General features: G+C 47.6%; 1 protein-coding gene across 1 annotated transcript; it reads right to left on the bottom strand.

Annotated features, from left to right (window-relative positions):
* Window positions 1–385: 385 nt before the first annotated feature.
* SLC22A7 (solute carrier family 22 member 7) lies at window positions 386–16,308 on the bottom strand. The gene is made up of 10 exons (XM_071422820.1): window positions 15,931–16,308; window positions 13,052–13,155; window positions 8,480–8,634; window positions 6,937–7,105; window positions 4,424–4,541; window positions 3,481–3,590; window positions 3,162–3,376; window positions 2,192–2,300; window positions 645–851; window positions 386–449 (listed from the first exon to the last, which is right to left on the bottom strand). Exons 1-10 carry the CDS (start codon window positions 16,306–16,308, stop codon window positions 386–388), a joined length of 1,629 nt encoding a protein of 542 aa, XP_071278921.1.
* Between the last annotated feature and the right edge of the window lie 2,208 nt (window positions 16,309–18,516).

Below are 18,516 nucleotides of genomic sequence, written 5' to 3'. Positions count from 1 at the left end.
GCTTATTTGGGTTTGTGTGATTCTCACTCAGTATTTTTCTGGCTGCATTGTTTCTCCAGGTGTAGGAACCAATGCACTGTAGTTTCTGGAAGGCTGTGCACGGATCTGCAAGGTCCAAGTCCAACAAGGCCAAAGACTGGAAGAGCTTAGCGCAAGGTGCCTTTATTTCCACACCCTGTTGGACCTGGGCATCCTTGCTGCTGGCCACACCACAGAGTGGGTTGGCTCCTGCCTGCTGGTGTCCTGATCTGCCTCCTTCCTCCCGTGTCCTCAGTTCCACGTCCCTTGGGATTGAGATCGGTGGGCAGCAAAGGCTCTTCCCCTGGCAGATCAGAGCATGGCTCAGTTTGTGCAGTCCTCCATGCTGGCTGTCCCACGGGGTTCCTCACTTCAGGAGAGCCTGCAGTGGCACGCCCTCGGGAGTGCTGGCTTCTGGTGGCACTTTTACCCTGCAAGAAAAAAAAAAATCACGTTTGGGCTGATGGGCAGAAAAGCGGGAAGGCCAACAGGCCCACAGGCCAACAACACAACTGGGCTGTCCCTTCTTCCCCTGCCGCCCACAGACGGGGAATTGCAGGCAGCAGAGAGGGATGTCCCCATTCCTCATCAGCCTCCAGGGGCAGGGCAGGACGGAGGTGACTCACCGTGGCTTCTCCACGTCCTCGATGCCCTCGGGAAGGCGCGCGTTGAGCGTCTCCGGGAGCAGGAAGGCCGCGGCGCCGCTGCACACGGCCACGGTGCAGTATGTCACCTCGGGCAGGGACCGCCACACCTCGTCCAGCAGGAACACCAGCGGGGCCAGCGCCCCTCCCAGGCGCGCCAGGAACGAGGTGTACCCCATCCCGTTCTGCCTGGAAAGGTGCACACCACCACGGGAAACAGAGGCCTACTTGTGTCATGGCGGACCTCTGCCCCTTTTCCCCTCTGCCATTTTCCCCTCTGCCATTTTCCCTCTGCCATTTTTTTATTTTCTTTCTTCATATCTTCCTAAAATCATCATCATCTATCCCAGAGATCAACTGTAGCTGCTGTGAGAAACAGATTTATGTCTATTGTGAGAAACAAGCTGCAGTTCCACACTAAGAATACCTGCTCTAAAGCTGTTTCCACTTTAAATGTCTAAAACCCTGAGAGCATTTTCTAATAGTAAGACTAGTGAGTCTTCCAACCTGCTTAGAGCAAATACAAGTTCCTCCTTCTCCCAGGTATTTCTAGGCAGGTGGCATACACTAGAGATACCTGTGAGCATTTTTGGTCCAAGGAAGGAGCTCTTGGAGAGGAGACCAGAAATTAAGACCTAATTTTGAGGGGATGGGTGGCATTTCACACTCATGACAAGGATCCCAGGACCTGCTTGTGCATATACAGAACAAGTACTCCAGAAGGAATGAACAATTTTGTCTTTGCCAATGTCTTTGAGCATGAAAGATACAAACTGATCTGGGATAAGAAATAGCAGACCAGTGTGACTGCTTTGGTTTAAATGTGCATCTTTCCCCATATGCAATCGACCTTTGAAAGCTGAAGGACTAAATGGCAGAGGAGGGTACTCTGGGCAGGAAGGGACAGAAGTGAAGTAGCCCACAAGGCCTGCTGTCATTCATGAGGTTTTTTTTCAGACTTCCACAAAGAAATCAGTGAGGTGATGCCCTCCACCAGACTTAGCTATATCCCCACCTATGCAAATGCTAAATCTGGTGTTATGTTATCATTCCCCAGGTATGTCAAATAAGCTCTGTTTTTGCTCCTGAAAGGCTGGCTAATGCCTGCTTTAATATCATTCAATGTCCAAAAGATTCTCAAACATATGATAGTATTTGTCTCTTGTAAAATTTTGTATTTCAAATTATTATTATCAGGTTCTTTTAACAGTCCCTGACAGATTATAACAGGGAACAAAGACTATACTAAGCACAGGTGCTTTATGGAGTGCAAAGATATTCCCACACAGAATACTCCTCACCTTTCCATTCATCTTCCTGTCAGCACAACCTAACCACCCACAACCCAGGTGAAAAAAAGGGTGGCTTTCTGCCTCTCTCTTGTGAGTATATGAAATCCCTAGAACCTGCTAGTTCCAGAGGCAAGGGGCCAGTGCTGCAGGGTTGTCACCAGCGCATCCTGCTGTGCTGATGGCCTGAGCACCCCAGCCAGGCCCTGGGGGTGTGCTCAGCTGGGTGGCATCTCTTACCTCAGAATGGTGGGGTAGAGCTCTGAGGTGTACAGGAAGACGGTGGTGAAGGCAGCTTCTGAGCAACCCTTGCCCAAGATGGCCACTACTGAACGCAGGGAGCTGAAGGCTGGGAGGAAGGAAAGGCATTTATGGCAGTGAGCTGCCTCTGGGAAGGAGCTTCCACGTCTAAGAAGGGAGAAGGTTCAGTGCTCCCACAGACAAAACAGGGAGCTTCATAGCCCTGGAGCTGCTGCCTCCAAAGGCTGGGTCTGCAGGTTTAGTAAGTGTTGCAGACATCTTTTATGAAAAATCCTTTCCTTAGGATTTTTCCTCCTGAGAAGCTGAGAGGCCTCAGGAACAAAATGTAACCAATGGTTATCTGCTGCTGTGGAATGCAACAGATGCATCTGTGATTGGCCCATGTTGGTTGTTTCTATGTAATGGCCAATCACAGTGACCTGGCTCAGACAGAGAGCCAAGCCACAAACCTTTGTTATCATTCTTTTCTTTTCTATTCTTAGCTAGCCTTCTGATGAAACCTTTTCTTCTATTCTTTTAGTATAGTTTCAATGTAATTTATATAATAAAATAATAAATCAAGCCTTCTGAAACATGGAGTCAGATCCTTGTCTCTTCCCCAATCCGAAAACCCCTGTGAACACCATCACAAGTAAGTGTTGGCCCAAGTGGGAGCTGAACTGATGACAGGATAGGTCCTGACAGTTCCCATTGGATAAAGTCTCTAATTAAGATAGGCACTGTGTCTTGCCATTGCTGGACCCTTTGGCAGTCACAAAACCACCTGCTGTGACCAGACATTGGGGTTAGCCCACATCAGTGACCTTGTCTCGTGGACACCCTTCAGGTGGAGGACTTGTCTACAAAGAATTGCCTGTGGCCAAATCCACGGCTCTCCCTCTCCAGCACTGCACCAAATGGACTCCCTCCCCCTTTAGCAAGTCCTGTGTAGAGCAGAAGGGCCTCTCACACTTGGGAATGATGATGTTGGCTCCTATGGAGACCCCGGCCAGGATGAGTGTCCACGCCTGGCTCTGCCGCCGGCCGATTCGGTTCACCAGCACGTACATGACCATCTTGGCTGGAATCTCAATGGCACCAAAGACAAACTGGGAGAGGTAGATGCTGAGCCCAAAGCCAGTCAGGTTCATGCTCAAGCCGTAATAAGAGAAGGCAACACCAAACCTGCAAGGAGTGGGTGGAGATGGGACCGAGGGAAATCCCTCTGGGAGCTGCAGGATGAATTCCCCCTGCAGGATGAATCCCCCCTGGGAAGTGACACTGCTTACCACACCACACCAGAACACACAGAGATCCTCCTCAGGACTGGGGTCCTGAACAAGCTGATGTAGGAGTAACTCCCTCCCATGTTTTTGTCTGTTGCCATCCTTGTGAGGGCCTGGCAGAGATGGAAAGAAGGAAATAGCTCAGCTGCTGTTCTGTTCGGATGCATGAAACCCCAGACAGGCTGGGGACTTTGCCCTTCCCAGCTTCAGATTTTCCATACGTTCCCTTTGCGGAGCCATTCTCTGAGCATACATTTTCAGAGTCACGTTTTCCTACAACTTTACAGGCTGCTTGCTATTTTAGACCTCTTTTTCTTCTCATGGTTTCTTCTTCCCTCTCACCTACATGCCCCATGTAGCAGAGGGGTCTGTAGAGAAATGGCAGATGGAAAAGTCAGCGTTGGCCAGTTCCATCCTCTTCCCCATGTGGCTGCCTGCTGTTGTATGAAAAGCTAGCAGCAAGCTTCGTGCTTTGTTCTTAGGAGTGCATTCATTTAAAGGGTAATTATTTATCCATCCACTTATATAAGTACAGAAAACCTTAAAAGTCAAGCACTGAGAAGAAGTTCTTCTTCAGTGCCTGTGAAGAAGAAGAGACTGCTTGTCCAAAAGGCTTTTTGGCAATTGATTGAGGAGTAAGTACCCTCAGAGTTAATAAGTTGTACTCACTGTGTATTTACTCCAGTGTCCAGTCCACTGAGGCCTCTTGCCATGGCAAAAACAAGTGGAAAGACACTCCCCCCAATGGATGGGACTTCTGGCCTCATGGGAGCTGAGCTGGAGTTTTATCTTTAGGAGTGAATTTCTGCTTTCTAGAGGAAAATGCCCACAGTGCCCCACAGACCACACTGCAGGATAAGCATTGCTCCAGGTATCAGACAGAAGTAAAACCCAGAGAGACAAAGTGGGAAAACAAGAACGTGTGTCTGGATCTCCAGTTCCTTACCTCTGGTGAGACGGCAAAGTCTTTCCTTCCATTCATTCTTGCACATCTGAGCAGGTGCCTGTGGGCTTGCTTCACTTTGCCCTTGGCTATGAGCCACCTGGCAGACTCTGGGACCCACCTGCAGGTGCAAGGAGAGGAGACTGTTCCTCTTGGAGCTGCCTGTTTTCCACCTCATATCCATGGAGGCATCTCTCTGGCATCTTCTCCATGAGACTTCCACCTAAACATAACAACTGTGGTGCATGGGAAGAGTAGTGGGGCACCCTTTTGACAGGTACAGGCTCTTCTACCTCTAAAGGCTGAGCTGGGCTGAAGTTTCAAACTCTTACCAATTAAAACTGGCCCCAGGGAGTTTTTATTTACATATTTGTGCTTTCTGGAACTCTTTTAGCTTTGAAATTGTCAGATGTTAAAAACCACAATATAGAAAGGATTCAGTGAGCTCTATACATACTTTGTTAGTTGCTAAAATGATTTGGTTTTCACAATAATCAAAGCCTTCTGCACACTGGAGTCTTCCACTAGAATGGTCCTAGACCAGATCCCTACAATCCAGTGTTTGTGATTCATGTGCCCTAAATCAGATTACAGAAAAACTAATGAGCAACTGTTGTCACTATTCAAGCAGGAATTGAAAATGATGTGTAGAGCAAAAATGTTTGGAGAATTGGTCTTGTTGAAAGTTTTCATCTACTTCCCACAGCTTACAACTTTGGGAAATATAAAGAAGGAAAGATGGCATTTTGCACTCATTGCCACTGTCTCTAGAGAGTAATACCATGTCTTTTGCTTGTCTAATGTCTCCACTGAGTTCTGACATTGTGTCAATAATATCTACAGAGTGCTAAATTAGATTTTAATTCCATACTTCAGAAACTTTCAATTTTCTGCAATCACTGACCTTATGGGTGCTTGAAGACTGGAGTATAATTTGTTGGAGAACTAATGTCCATAAAAGATAGTAACATAAGAAGAAAAATTAAATGGTTATGATGAAAAGGGGGGGGGGGGGTCCAAATGCATCTGTGAATTTCAGCACTTCCAAGGACTCATTTCTTTATGGCTGGTTGTCTTAGAAAGAGAGCAAAACAACTTGAACTAAAAAAGTCAGCAGGACACATATTTTAGTTGTGTTGGAGTTGATCAGTGAAATACCAGAAGTTACTCTTTAGACTGTCAATGAATCAGCTCTGTATTCTAATTCATATTACTACACAGGGAAATTAAAAAAGAAGATGGAAAAATTAAAGTTTCTTTGATTAAATGAACCATATCCCATTTTAAGGCTTAGGAGATGTCAGGTATTCTTAAATAAGGCTACAGGGAGGAAATTGCCCAGAGAAAGCAGGTGTATTTGGCCCATCAGGATGGTTGCACACCTGAGAAAAGCCTTGGGAAGCACAGAGATAAATGAACTTCACCTAGCCTGAAGGCGTCAGTGGCTTTCATGGAAAATTTGGTATCTTTCCCAGGGAGGTGGGGACAGAGAATGGATAAATGTTTTATCTTGAGTTTACTAAGGATTAAAGCCTGGATCTGGTTGAGTGTTCCTTTATTGGAATCTCTTTTCTTTACTCTGAGCCACGTCTGACAGAGCTGGCAGCACCAAATCCTGCTTCCACCTGTCATCCTAATGCCTCAGCCTCATTCCTGCCTCCTCCTTGTCCCCAAAACTGTGATGTAACCTTGGGAGAGACAAAACCCAGGCCACTCTGTTGGGAAGGATGAGAGTTTGACAAGAAAGTCTCACAGATATGTATGCTTAGCAGAAAGATTTTTAAATGTAGAGTGTGATGAAGGAATAGAGGTGGAAGCAAGTTTTGATATAAAAGAAAAGAACTGCTGAGCCAGTCTTACTGGATAACCAAGGAGGCAAAGGCTGTGTTAGTTAGAAAGGTTTTTAATGATTTAGAGTAAAGGATAAGCTTCAAACAAGAAGATGTTTTTACCAAGCAGAAAGATAGCACAGGCAAACAAGTCAGCAAATGTGGCAAGTAGAAAAAAGGTCTCAGAATTTTCTACTGCAAGAAAACTGAAAAACAACTTCTAGCTTAAACTGTAATGTACTAACTTTTAGTGATTGGAGAATAGTAGCATGAATATGGTAATTATAGTGATTATGATAGGCTATAGATAAAACTTAAGGTATAGATTGGTTCTACTGTATGAAGATGCTCAGCAAAGAAAAGTATATAATGCATTGTAACCTAAACTCAGGGTCTCCAGGCCTGCCTGCAGCTGGAGCTGACAGCTGTAGGCACAGGCTCTGTCACCCACCACCCTGGGCTGCTGTAACCTCTTGGATGGAATAAACTGCATTTTGGAGAGCCCCTGGAGTCCCACATCCCTCATTTAAACTCTTACACCACTCCAGTTTTCCAGAGGTGCCACACTTGGGCAATCCAAGTACAAGACACAGATGAATCCTGCTCATCCTGAGGCTACTGAACGACTCCTGGAATCCACAGAGGAGGCCAATCCCAGTGTGCTTCCTTTCTGCTGGCTGCACTCACCACAGGCAGACGATGCTCAGGAGGCAAGGTGCTGTCACAGCCACCAGCAGCCAGTGCCACTCCCTCACCAAGTAGGCTGCCAGGGCCAGCAGCATGTTCCCAATGCTCCAGAAGATGCTGCTCAGGATCCCGGTGAAGGTGCGGTGCTGGACGTCCACCCACTCCATCCCTGCAAGAGGGAGGCAGCATCCAGCTGGGACATGCAGGACTTCTCCAGGCAGGGAGGGCCTGCAGGGCTTTCTAACAAGGGCAAAGCAAGGGAACATCCCTGCCCTGCTCCTTCACAAAGTTCCACTGTTTGGCTGATATTTGGAATATTAAAATATTCAGCCGCAGTACTTAGGCTGTTGCAAAGCTGTCAGCCACTAAAATAAAACTTCAGGAAAAGAAATATTGGACATGTGTTAAGGAACAGTGCTAAAACCACTCTTGGTGATATTTTTTTTATCCCATTCAATAGCATTCACTTGGTCTTCTTCATCAACCAGATTTTTTTTTCCCCTAGCCATCTTGCTTGCAAAGTTTCCCATTTCTTTCTCATTATTCCCATTTCCACTCATTATTTCAGATTGAAGAAATATATTGGGAAGAATTGTTGTTCACATGGAGCCCACCCAGAGCAGACAGCAGCAAAAGTGTAAAACCAGTGGGGGTCTCCTTGTTTGTGTGTGTGAACTAAAAGCCAGTTTTCCTCCAAAGTTTTGGACATCTTGCTACAACCTCTAACAATCAGAAATGCCCCTCCCAAGCTCTACTATGACTTGCAGGAATCAACCTTTATAGCAATAAACAAACACAGCAGCCCTTGGGATTTGTCAGGTCTTGTGTGGGCTTTTCCAATGCTGAAGCCATTATAGCTTGATTTTGACTAGATCTGCAAAAATCCTGGAAATTTCTGCTGCAACTGTTAATTGTTCTTGGGTACAACACTTTCTGCCCAGTATGTCCCAACTGTATCTACAAAATTATCCAGTGGTTTACTGGATATCCTGAAATCTGGAGCTTGTTTTTATTATGTAATCACCCAAATTCTTCAGCTTCAGTTTTTGCCTAGCTCTGCATGATTTGTAAAAAAAATTTTGGTAGTTCTTCTCATTGTAGAATACAGATTGGCAGCTTGTGAGCAAACTCGAATCTGGGGAAGCAGAAACACCCTGCCAATGACCCACCATCCTCTCGTGCTGAGGACAGGGCAATGCTGGATTGCCCAAACAGTGCTTGAAAGGTGAGAACTTTGTACGAGTGGAAAAAGGGCAGAGACTTTGGAGTGTGGCTTTGATTGTGTTGATGACACTTGACAGGAATTGGGTGGCTTGTTGCAACAGAAGTACTGACAAGTGGTTGCTGTATTTTGAATAGACTGTTAAATATTAATTAGACCAACAGCAAATTGTAATTCTGGGCTCCTTGCAAGAGGGAAATCGCACGCGCGGCGATTCCCAGACCCCTGTTCCTACCAAGCCTGTCCTGCCTGGCAGAGGATTCCCTTGCCACCCACTGTCTGCCAGGAGCCCCCCTGACAGCCACAGCCCCCCACACTCACCCAGAGGCAGGACAATCAGGGACAGGCCACTCAGGGCCACCCCGGTGAGGGTCCGTGTGACGGCCAGCATCGTGTAGGACACGGAGGCGGCGCTCAGCATCCCAAAAACCAGGGAGCACACCAGGGACAGCTGCAGCATGGTCTTCCTTCCAAACCTGCCACGAGCACAGGCTGGGTTACAGTGGCTGGAAACCTGTCATGGGAGCAGGGTTTGAAATGGGCAAACCAGAGATTTTTGAGGAAAATTAAAGGATGCAGCATGCTGGAGAGGAAAAAAATTGTTCTGGATCAAGCTGGTGCAATCCCATGCAGATTCCACCCCATAAACTTTGGGAATCTCCAGTGGAAAGAGCAGTGCTGCTCAGAACAACAAATCTGGCTCTCCTGGCCCACACCACCACCAAAAGCAGTGATGCCAGCTTGAAATCCCGTGTTGCTGTCACACCCTGCTCCCTCCAGTGTCCGTGTCCTTCTCCCATGGCTTACTCAGGACTGGCCACTGCCACCACTCTCAAGGAGGTGACAGAGCCGTGACACTTTCACCCTGCTCCTTGGAAGGAAAAGGAAGGAATCCAATTGTCTGCCCACAAGTGCAAATAGCCCTGAAATCCTAAGGGGTTTCTGAGGAATCTGCCAGGGTGTTGCTCCCCTGGGGTTTCCTTACCCCCTTGTCCAGAGTCCTGTGCGGAGAATGTGGAGAACTACAAAACATCAAATGCACACAAATGCAAAATAAATGTACATATACACACAGACAGACACTCTCACAGACAGAGAAATATGTCTGCATGTATTTCTACACAACCTACGAAAATCTAAAAATCAAAATGGGGCACAAGGTGTCAGTCTCCTGATGAACATCAGCACTGCATGTTAGGAAAGCTGAGGCTCAAGCAGCAGTAGTGGATTAAGCCTTCCTGCAGGTGATGTTCAGTCCACAAGGACTGAAATCCTGCTCTGATCCTGGCATTAGGGCTCTCCCAGTGTCCCCCTGAGAAGGATGGTGGCAGGAACAATTGCTCCGGGGGAAAAAGTAGCATGCCAGGGGACATAATGCCACAGTAACATTCCCAAAAATAATAAAAAATTACTTCATTCAGCAGGTGATAAATGAACCTACTGTCAAACTCCCCAACTTGTGGCTTGGCTACGGGAAGTTTGCTGGGTCTGCTTTGAAATTTAAGCTGGGACAGTTTGTAAAAGACACCTTGATGCCCCTGGGTGAGAACAGAAAGCACCAGAAACCCCCCAGAGCTGGATCCAGTTTCCAATGTGTAACTGCCCAAGAAAGAAGATACATTTTGTAAATGAAGATTTTCCTTGAAAATACAGTAAGGAGGGTATAAAACCATGATATTCCCTGTAGGAGTCAAGGCAGCTATTTAAGGAACCATTACTACACTCTCAGCAAATGCACACTACTTGCTAGGAAAACCAGGAGTGAGATGCCAGGATTGAACTGCAGGATAGAGGGAGGCTGCTAGAAATAATGCCATTAAAATTGTCCTCAAAGAGAGTGGTAGGAAAGCACAACTTCTGAAAGACTGTAGAAAAGACAATAAAAAGGAGCAGACTGCAGAAACATAAAAATTAATAAAAAAGCCATTTTCATAAAGAAAAACCCCAACAATCTGGAAGTCTGCCAAAGCATTATTGAACCAATTCAGTACAAGGACAAGGTACAAAAGGAGTCTTTGGAGAAGAGCAGACAATAACAGAAACAATATATATGTTATATATATATTGCTTCTGTTATTATTTCTGTTACACATATTGTGTATATGTATTTTTTTTTTCATACATTTGTTCACAGTGAAGGTTTTTGGAGGGTTTATCTGGGTCAAATTTGTCAGTGGAGTAGATCTCAAATCCAAATACCTATAATGGCTTAGAAAACACCTGAACCTGAACAGTAGCAAAATGCCAGATGATTTTCCCCCTGGAGCACCAGAGATGAAACCTCTGCCTCACTGTTAGCACAAAGAAGTGGGATCTCATCTCTGTCAGAGAAAAGAAGGGTTGCTAATGGGAGGTCAGATTTAAAGAGATGATAGGGGAGATGTGGGGGGTGATATCTGAGGTTTAACCTAATGATCCTTAATTTTCCCCTTGCTTCCCTAACCACTACTCACTGCTGTGTGGATGTTTGCCCAGAGCAGAATTGTGTTTTGCTGTATAATGCCAAAATCTTCCTACTGAGTAGCTGTGGTCAGCTCAGAGCCTCCATTTTAAATGAGAGGTTTAAATGGTTTCTCTATTTTAGATTGATCTGCCCTGATTGTCTCATCCAGTCACAGAGTCCTCTAACCCCTTCTGCAAAGTCTCCAGCCTCTGGCCTCATCTCTGCCAGACTCAGCATCCCCTCCCCACTTGCTCCCTTCCCAGATTATTTATGAATGCACTTAAAAGCACAAAATTCCAAGCACAGGCCGCTCCCCTGTCATAATGGAGCACTTGCATTTCCTCTCTTCTTCCTGGCTTTTACTACTTTAGTCATGCTGAGACCTTCCTTCTTACTCTGGGGCAGCTCAGTGTCTGAAGGAGTGTTTGATAAGGAGGCTGAGGTGGTGTCTCCCCTGCTGACATGCCTGTTGATCCATGCAAAGAATTCCTGCACAATTTTAAGGCTCGGATCTTTTGGAAAACTCCTGCTGTGTCCTACCTCCCCCTGGGGCTCTGGCTCCACCTTTCAGAGGAGTTTCTGCCAATTTGCCTGGTGCAGACAGAGGTCAGGCCGCCTGGCACTCCTGAGATCTCATTTGGACACCAGCTAAAAGCTTTTCTGTCCCCAAGGTGCTGCAGGGCTCCAGGACAATGTCTCCTTACTCCTGGAATTCAACTGGCATTCCTCTGGTGTCTTCCTCTCTGCCTTCTTCTGTCAGCTCATTTCAAAGCTCCAGCTCCAGCACCTGCCTCTACACATTCTCCCACTGTGAGCACAGGCTCATTTATGTCTCACACTACAGACTTTTTATTCCCAGATGCTCATTTTATGCCTTGATCCTCTGCTGGCTCTTCCCCTCTCACAGTCCATTTGTGAAACAAATTACTTTTCATTTTGTGCTACCTTGTGCTATCTTATTTTCTGCCATATTTTGTCCTGCTCCTTTTCTCAGTTCTGAAATTCTCCCCCTCCAGCTGTGCAATAAAACTATTGTAGGTACAAAGCCAAGGCACACAGTTTGAAAATCATGCAGGTGCCTTGGGTCCTTGCACAAGCATAGCCATGTACCCATGGGAAAAGACATGGATATAAAAATTCCCATCTGCAGCACTAAAGTCTCTGGGTCCCTCACACCTCAGGCTCCCCTCTGCAGTGATTCTGCAGCTTGCTGTACTCTAATTCCTCCCAGAGGAAGGAAATCAGGAAGCAGTTTCCCAATAATGAATAATGTAAGGGAACAGCACATCCCAACTGCGTGCCTGGACTCTCTGTCCTCTGATGGGTTTCCTGGTTTTGCTGCTTGCAAAAATATTTAGTTTCTTATCTGATGCCCTTTCTAGATTATTACTTGGATTTATTTTTCAGGTTTATATTGTCACATCCTAACATTTAACCAGAGAGAGCAGCTTTGTTTCTGTTTCCTTCATTGCTTCACCTCTTCCTTAAGGAATAAATACCTCCCTGCTTGAAAAAAATATCCTTTACCCTGATTCTCTAGGAATGACAGAGTCAGATTTTGCTTGCTGGAAACTTGTCACAGACATCTTTTATGAAAAATCCTTTCCTTAAGATTTTTCCCTCCTGAGAAGCTGAGAGGCCTCAGGAACAAAATGTAAACAAGGATTATCTGCTGCTGTGGAATGAAACAGGTGCATCTGTGATTGGCCCATGTTGGTTGATTCTAATTAATGGCCAATCACAGCCCAGCTGGCTTGGACAGAGAGTCCGAGCCACAAGCCTTTGTTATCATTCTTTCCTTTTCTATTCTTAGCTGGCCTTCTGATGAAATCCTTTCATCTATTCTTTTAGTATAGTTTTAATATAATATATATCATAAAATAATAAATCAAGCCTTCTGAAACATGGAGTCAGATCCTCGTCTCTTCCCTCATCCTAAGACCCCTGTGAACACCATCACAGAAACTCTTTTGAGCTATGGCAAGAAATTCCTCTGAGCTCCTCACTTGTGTGTTATTAGCCAATTTGGGTATAATTTGCAAGGAGTTAATTTGTGTATAATTTGCAAGGAGTTCACTCTTTTAGCCCTTTTGTCCAGCTTTGTATCAATCAGCTCACTCTATTTTTAGACTGAAACTGGTCTGGCAGACTGAATTTTTTTTTGTTGGTTTTTTATTGCTCCTGCAGCACTTCTGACCAGAGTCAGCATTGCATCTGACTCCTGCCCAAGGCCAGAGCTGCTTCTCTGATCCAGGAAGCATTTAGTGTCTCACTGCTCCAGGAAGCATTTACTCCCTCGAATCCAATTTCCCAGTGAGAGGCTGGATCTCCCTTTGCAGTCGCCTTTTGTCCTTTCCCCACCCCTCTGACTGCCTGTTGGAGGTGACATGTTTGTGGCATTCTTTCTGTGAAGCTGAGGCCCTGGAGGAGCAGCCTGGGAGGGCTCAAACCTGTCGGAGAGGTCCCCGAACACCATGGCCCCCACGGTGACGCCGATGAAGAAGAAGGTTGCTGTTGCCTGGTTCAGCCCCCGCTGCTCACACACGAGGTCCCACTGAAACACAAGGCCAAAATGACACTTTAGTGCCCAGCCCAGTCCCTGCTGCCTTCTCACACTCCTTCATTCCAGTGCTCTTTCATTCTGTTGTGTCGTGCAGTTTGTATCTGCTGAGTCTGATGGACCAGTGGGATCCTGCACTAAAGTGCACATCAGACAGTGCCAGAGTCCTGGGAAATGGAAAGGTGCATCTTACACAAGTCCCAGTTATCCATCCCCGCTGTGACAGCCTCTCTGTGAACCCTTCATGGAATCACAGAACTGTAGAAGATGCTGAGTTGGAAGGGACCCATCAGGGTCATCGAGTCCAACTCCTGGCCCTGCACAGGACGCTCCAAAAGTCACCCCAAGTGCCTGAGATTTTTGTCCAAATGCTTCTGGAGCTCTGTCATTCTAGTGCTGTGACCACCGCCCTGGGGAGCCTGCTCCAGTGCCCAACCACCCTCTGGGTGAAAAACTTTTCTCTGATATCCAAACTAAACCTCCCCTGACTCAACTTCAGGCCATTCCCGTGGATCCTGTCACTGGTCACCACAGGGAAAAGAGCAGTGTCTGCTCCTCCACTTCCCCTTGTGGGGATGTTGGAGACCCCAATGAATCTCCCCTCAGTCTCCTCCAGGCTGGACAGACCAAGTGCCCTCAGCCACTCCTCGTATGGTTTCCTCTCCAGACCCTTCACCATCCTCGTGGCTCTCCTTTGAATGTTCTCCAGTAGCTGAAAATTGAATATTTTATATTATGGTACCCAAAACTGCCCCCAGGACTCGAGGTGAGCCTGGCCCAGTGCAGAGCAGAGCAGATCAGGACAATCCCCTCCTTTGACTCGTTGGTGATGCTGTGCCTGATGCACCCCAGGACAGGGTTGGGCATCAGAAAACTTTCCTGTGGACCACACACGGAGAGTTCCCCATTTTCTTCTCCTGACCTCTGCCAGACCTGCCCAGGTGCAAGTCTCTCTCCCAGCTGCCTCTGTTGTGCCCTGAGAGTGTCCTGGTGAGCTGGGCATTGGCAGGGTGCAGTGAGCTGTCACAGCCCTCAGTGAGCACTGGGCACAGCTGTGATGATAACCAGTTCCTCTTGCCCTGACCAGTTTCCTTTTCTGTGCAGGGAAGAAGGAAAATCTTTCCATTGCTTTCCCACTCCATTGTTGTCTCTGCTTTTTCCTCTTCCCCATCTCATTTCCCCTCCTGCTCCACTCCTTCCCTCGCTTCCCTCACTTCCCTCAGTCTTTACTCCTCACATGGATGAAAAATCCTAATGGAATAGGCAGGATGCTGCCAAACAGGCAGGAGGAACTGGCAGAGGATAACTGGATGTACAGACAACTTCAAACTGACCAGTTTCCTTCGAAGTTGTCTGTGCAGGGAAGAAGGAGGACAGAGGGGAGGTAAGGTCAAATACTTGCTCTTAATACTAACCCATTGATTTCTTACTGAGGAGTTGGTTTGGACATCCATCCTAATTAAGTTAATGAGCATAATTTTACTTTGTTGGAAGTGCAAATATCACAGATCTCTACAGAATGCAGAGGTAATTTTCTCTGTGTGCAAATGTGGCAAAATTTAATCATCAACTCAGACTTGCAGCCTCTCTGATGAGGCCAGCTAGGCCTCGAGCAACCTTTCTTGCTACAAGAGCAGAATTCCAGAGAAAGGCCTCGTCCCTTGCTGGGGTCCCAAGGCCTCTGGCCATAGGAGCAGCATCACGAGGCTCCATGCTGCAGAGCTCCTCCTTCTACCCTCTCCCTCAGCACTGCTTCACATCTTCAGCGCAGAAATGAGGTGCAAACCCAGGGCACACACAACCCTCACCCCTGTGAGGAGCAGGGTTTGGGTGGTGGGGAGGAAGCACCAGCTCCAGGCTAAGATTTGTCCCTGCTCCCACTGAAACACCCAGCACTATCCTTCTAACCCAGCTGTGCCCCTTTTGCCTGACCAAACTTCCCCTTCCCTGAGACCTTGGGTGATTTGGACTGCTTCCCAAGGAAAGTAAAGCATTAACACCCAGAGGTATCACTGCTAGCGCTGGAAAACTGTTTCAGAAGGTGGGTGGTTAATATTTGATGGGCAGGGACCTTTTGCAGGCTCAAGGTTAAGGCTGGCTATGAGCTCAGTGGAAGAGCCTTAGAGAGAACATTGGATTTGGGAGAGAGATATTGATGGTAAGAGAAGAGAGGCAGCACAACCCTGGGGAGAAAAGAGAAGAGGAAGAGAAGAGAAGAGAAGAGAAGAGAAGAGAAGAGAAGAGAAGAGAAGAGAAGAGAAGAGAAGAGAAGAGAAGAGAAGAGAAGAGAAGAGAAGAGAAGAGAAAAGGAGAACACCAGTGAGGAGGGGTGGCCAAGGGAATAGGAGTTATAAAGTGTTTGGAAAGCCAAGAAAGGAAATCAAGAGCTCATGTGAAACCCTGACAGGATGCAATCTTGTGCAAATGCCACACAGAGAAAATCCTATATCTGTGTCTTTCCACTACCTTCTGACCCCCTCCCAAATCTCTCAATCATCTGGAGAAATTTGGAAGATTATTATGAGAAATATTGGCATCAATCTAAGCAAGAGGAGATGCTCACAAAAATAATATTAATGAATGTTAGCTCCTATACTGAGCTTCAGAGAGCTTCCCCCTCCCAGGACATCTTCTCTGAGCAGGTCATGTCCACTGGCTGCAATGCACAGATTCCCCTCTCATTCTGTGCACTCAGCAAGCACCTCTCCATCTCCTCCTCAAAGCACAGAGCTAATTTCAATTTTGGCTGGATCCCAGGCCAGGAATTACCTGGGTGGAGATGGTGGAGGTGAACTGAGAGTGGTCATAGACCCATCCGTGCTGGCAGTGCTGGATGATGGATTTGTTCTCTGGCTGCAGAGAGGAGTTGAGCAGCAGGTGGAACTGGGGCTGTGAGAACATCTCACAGGAGCTGAAAGTGCCGTCGGGCTTCTGAGGGATGCTGATGAGCAGAACTTCCTCCATGGTGAGATTCACAAATGCCTCTTGGTGTGGAATTGCACAGTGATGAGAGGGGGTGGCAGCAAGAAAATTGTGCAGCAGGAAATGCATGGGAAGGTTGATTCTTGCGAGGCAGAGGATAGCCAAAATCAAAATCTGGAATCTGCCAAAGCCCCCAATTTCCAGCAGGAGATCCTCAAATTTCATCTTTTTTTTTCCTGTGGAGTTTGCTCATTCAGAGCAGCTAGGTACCAAGGAGCAGCAACATGAGCTTGAAAAGCAGCCTCTGCTCTTGGAGCTCAACTTCCCATGGCTTTTCATACAGGCACCTCTTTGGACTTTGAGACCTTGCTGAAAGGTGTCAAAAGTCACAGTGGAGCTCTCCATTTAGGGCATAGCCAAAGAAATGATCCTGTGTGCCTACAAGACATCCCTTGCAAACGGACCCAGCACAGGGCACCTGATCCTTTTGGAGTCCTTTCCTCCTGCTGTGGTTTTGGAGAGGGACATCTGCATTAGGAAGGGAGGCTGTGGGGACACTCTTATTTCTCATGTGAAGGTCCTGCAGCAAACTCTGCCTGCTGTGAGCTGGTCACCAGCCAGACCTGCTGGACTGTGACAGAGGCCTTGGGAGGAGCAGGGGTGTCCCACTGGGTCAGGGCATCCAAGGACAGCAAGCCTGGCTGCTGAGCAGCAGCCAAGTGTGTTTGGGTGTGCTTTGTGTCAAGCCATGCCCTTGGAGCAGGGAGGGTAGAGCGGCTGCCTGGAGGGGAGATGTGTCTCAGGGTGGGTGCAAGCAGGGAGGTGTGTGTGCCCTTTGGGTGGGTGAGGGTCACCTGCTCACCTGTGCCCTGTAAAGAATGGAAAAAGTGAAAAGTCCTTTTCTCCTGGATGCCTGGAAAGGTGTTTTGCCAGGACAAAGGCAAGGAGTTGGTGAGAGCTGCAGTGCTGGCAGGCAGAGAGGCTGCACCTCTCCTGCTGGGGGCCATGACACACTCTGCAGGGTCCAGTCCTGTGCTGGTGGGCTCTGGGGACAGAGGTGACAGCCAAAGGAGTGAATGTGCAGCACCTGCCAGGTGCTGCTGCCTCTGCTGCACAGACTGGGGATGAGATTGGGGTAGCTGAACTCAAAGCAGTGGGAGAAAGGGCTGACTCTGCCTGGGGACCTCCTCCTGCAAGTGCCTTCACACGTGGGACAAGACATGAGCCTGCTTTCCTTGCAGCAGGTGCTCCAGGCAGGCTGGGCCCATGGGGACAGCACATCCCAGAAGGCTGTGTCCTAAGCTCAGGGGGCAGAGCATCACACAGCAAGCAGGGGCAGCACCCTGCAAAGGCTACAGATGATGAAGCAGAGCAGTGGAGCTGCTGAGAGCTCGCTCTGAGTTATCTCCCACTGCATTTTCACCCTCTGTACCTCTCTCCTTGCTGTCTCTGCCCTCCCTCCTCCACCAGCCCTGCACTCCTGAGTGCTGGTAGGTGCTGATGCATCATCTCCAGCCTTTCTCCAAGCTGTTTCCCCAGGACATGCTCTGCTTTAAAGCAGCTCCAGTTTGGCCATTCACATGAGAACGGGCTTGTTTGGTGTTGGGATGCAGGCACAGCAAGGGTCTGGGCTCAGGGAATGCTGCAAGTGGTGCTGACTGCCAGGAGCTGCCTGTCTGCACTGCCTTGCCCTGCAGCCAAGGGCTGTAGAGCAGCAGGTAGGGATGAGGAGATCCAAAAGAGCTTTTCCAAAAGGGCTCCTGCTGTGGCTGATGGCCCAGACTGTGTGTTGCCCAGACATGAAGTGCTGCGAGGGCACAGAGCAGAATAACACCACGATCTGTGACCTTAGGAGACATTTTCCCCTTTCAGCAGCATACCTGGGCCACCCATGTTTCACTAATGTGCTGCCCCAGTGCCATGGTATGAGCCATTTCAGTGTTCATCCCAGGACAGGCCCACAGGAGTGAAGCAGGGACACCTGTCAATGCTGTGCCTCCAGGGTTACAGTTTAAACTGAAGTTGAACTAAAGGACAAATTATTTTTTTCATCACCAGTCTTCTAAGAGCAAGGGAGAGAAACTCTAATAGATGTGCTGCTGAATATTTAAACTGCAGACAGATCCAGCCTCCCCAGTCAGAAGTGAGATTATGGATCACTGTTCTGCAACTCCTGGGGCTCTGCTGCTCCTACTGCATTCCTTGAAATGTACATTGCTCTATTTCTTGGACCCAAATGTGCTCCTTTAACCACTCACCAGCTTTAGTTAATGGCCAACACATGTGCAAGGTCTGTGACTGACTTGACTGAATTAACAACTTGGTTAATTAGACCTGGCTCAAACTGCTTGGCCATGCCTGGTGAGAGCAGCCAGACTCCTGTGCTGCTGCTGCTGTCACACATAATGCTGAAAGGAAGAGTTTACTTTTTAC

This window comes from Agelaius tricolor, unplaced genomic scaffold, assembly GCF_023055355.1.
Source record: "Agelaius tricolor isolate 1412-34295 unplaced genomic scaffold, bAgeTri1.0.p SCAF_1, whole genome shotgun sequence".
Classification (NCBI taxonomy): Eukaryota; Metazoa; Chordata; class Aves; order Passeriformes; family Icteridae; genus Agelaius; species Agelaius tricolor.
This window is presented reverse-complemented; position numbering and strand designations above follow the sequence as displayed.

Coding starts and splice junctions, on each gene's coding strand:
- SLC22A7 (XM_071422820.1), bottom strand. CDS start 16,308: ATGAAATTTGAGGATCTCCTGCTGGAAATTGGGGGCTTTGGCAGATTC. Junction 4,542..6,936: donor CTGAGCATCGTCTGCCTGTG/GTGAGTGCAGCC, acceptor TTGCACCTGCAG/GTGGGTCCCAGAGTCTGCCA. Junction 852..2,191: donor CTCTACCCCACCATTCTGAG/GTAAGAGATGCC, acceptor GCACCTTTCCAG/GCAGAACGGGATGGGGTACA.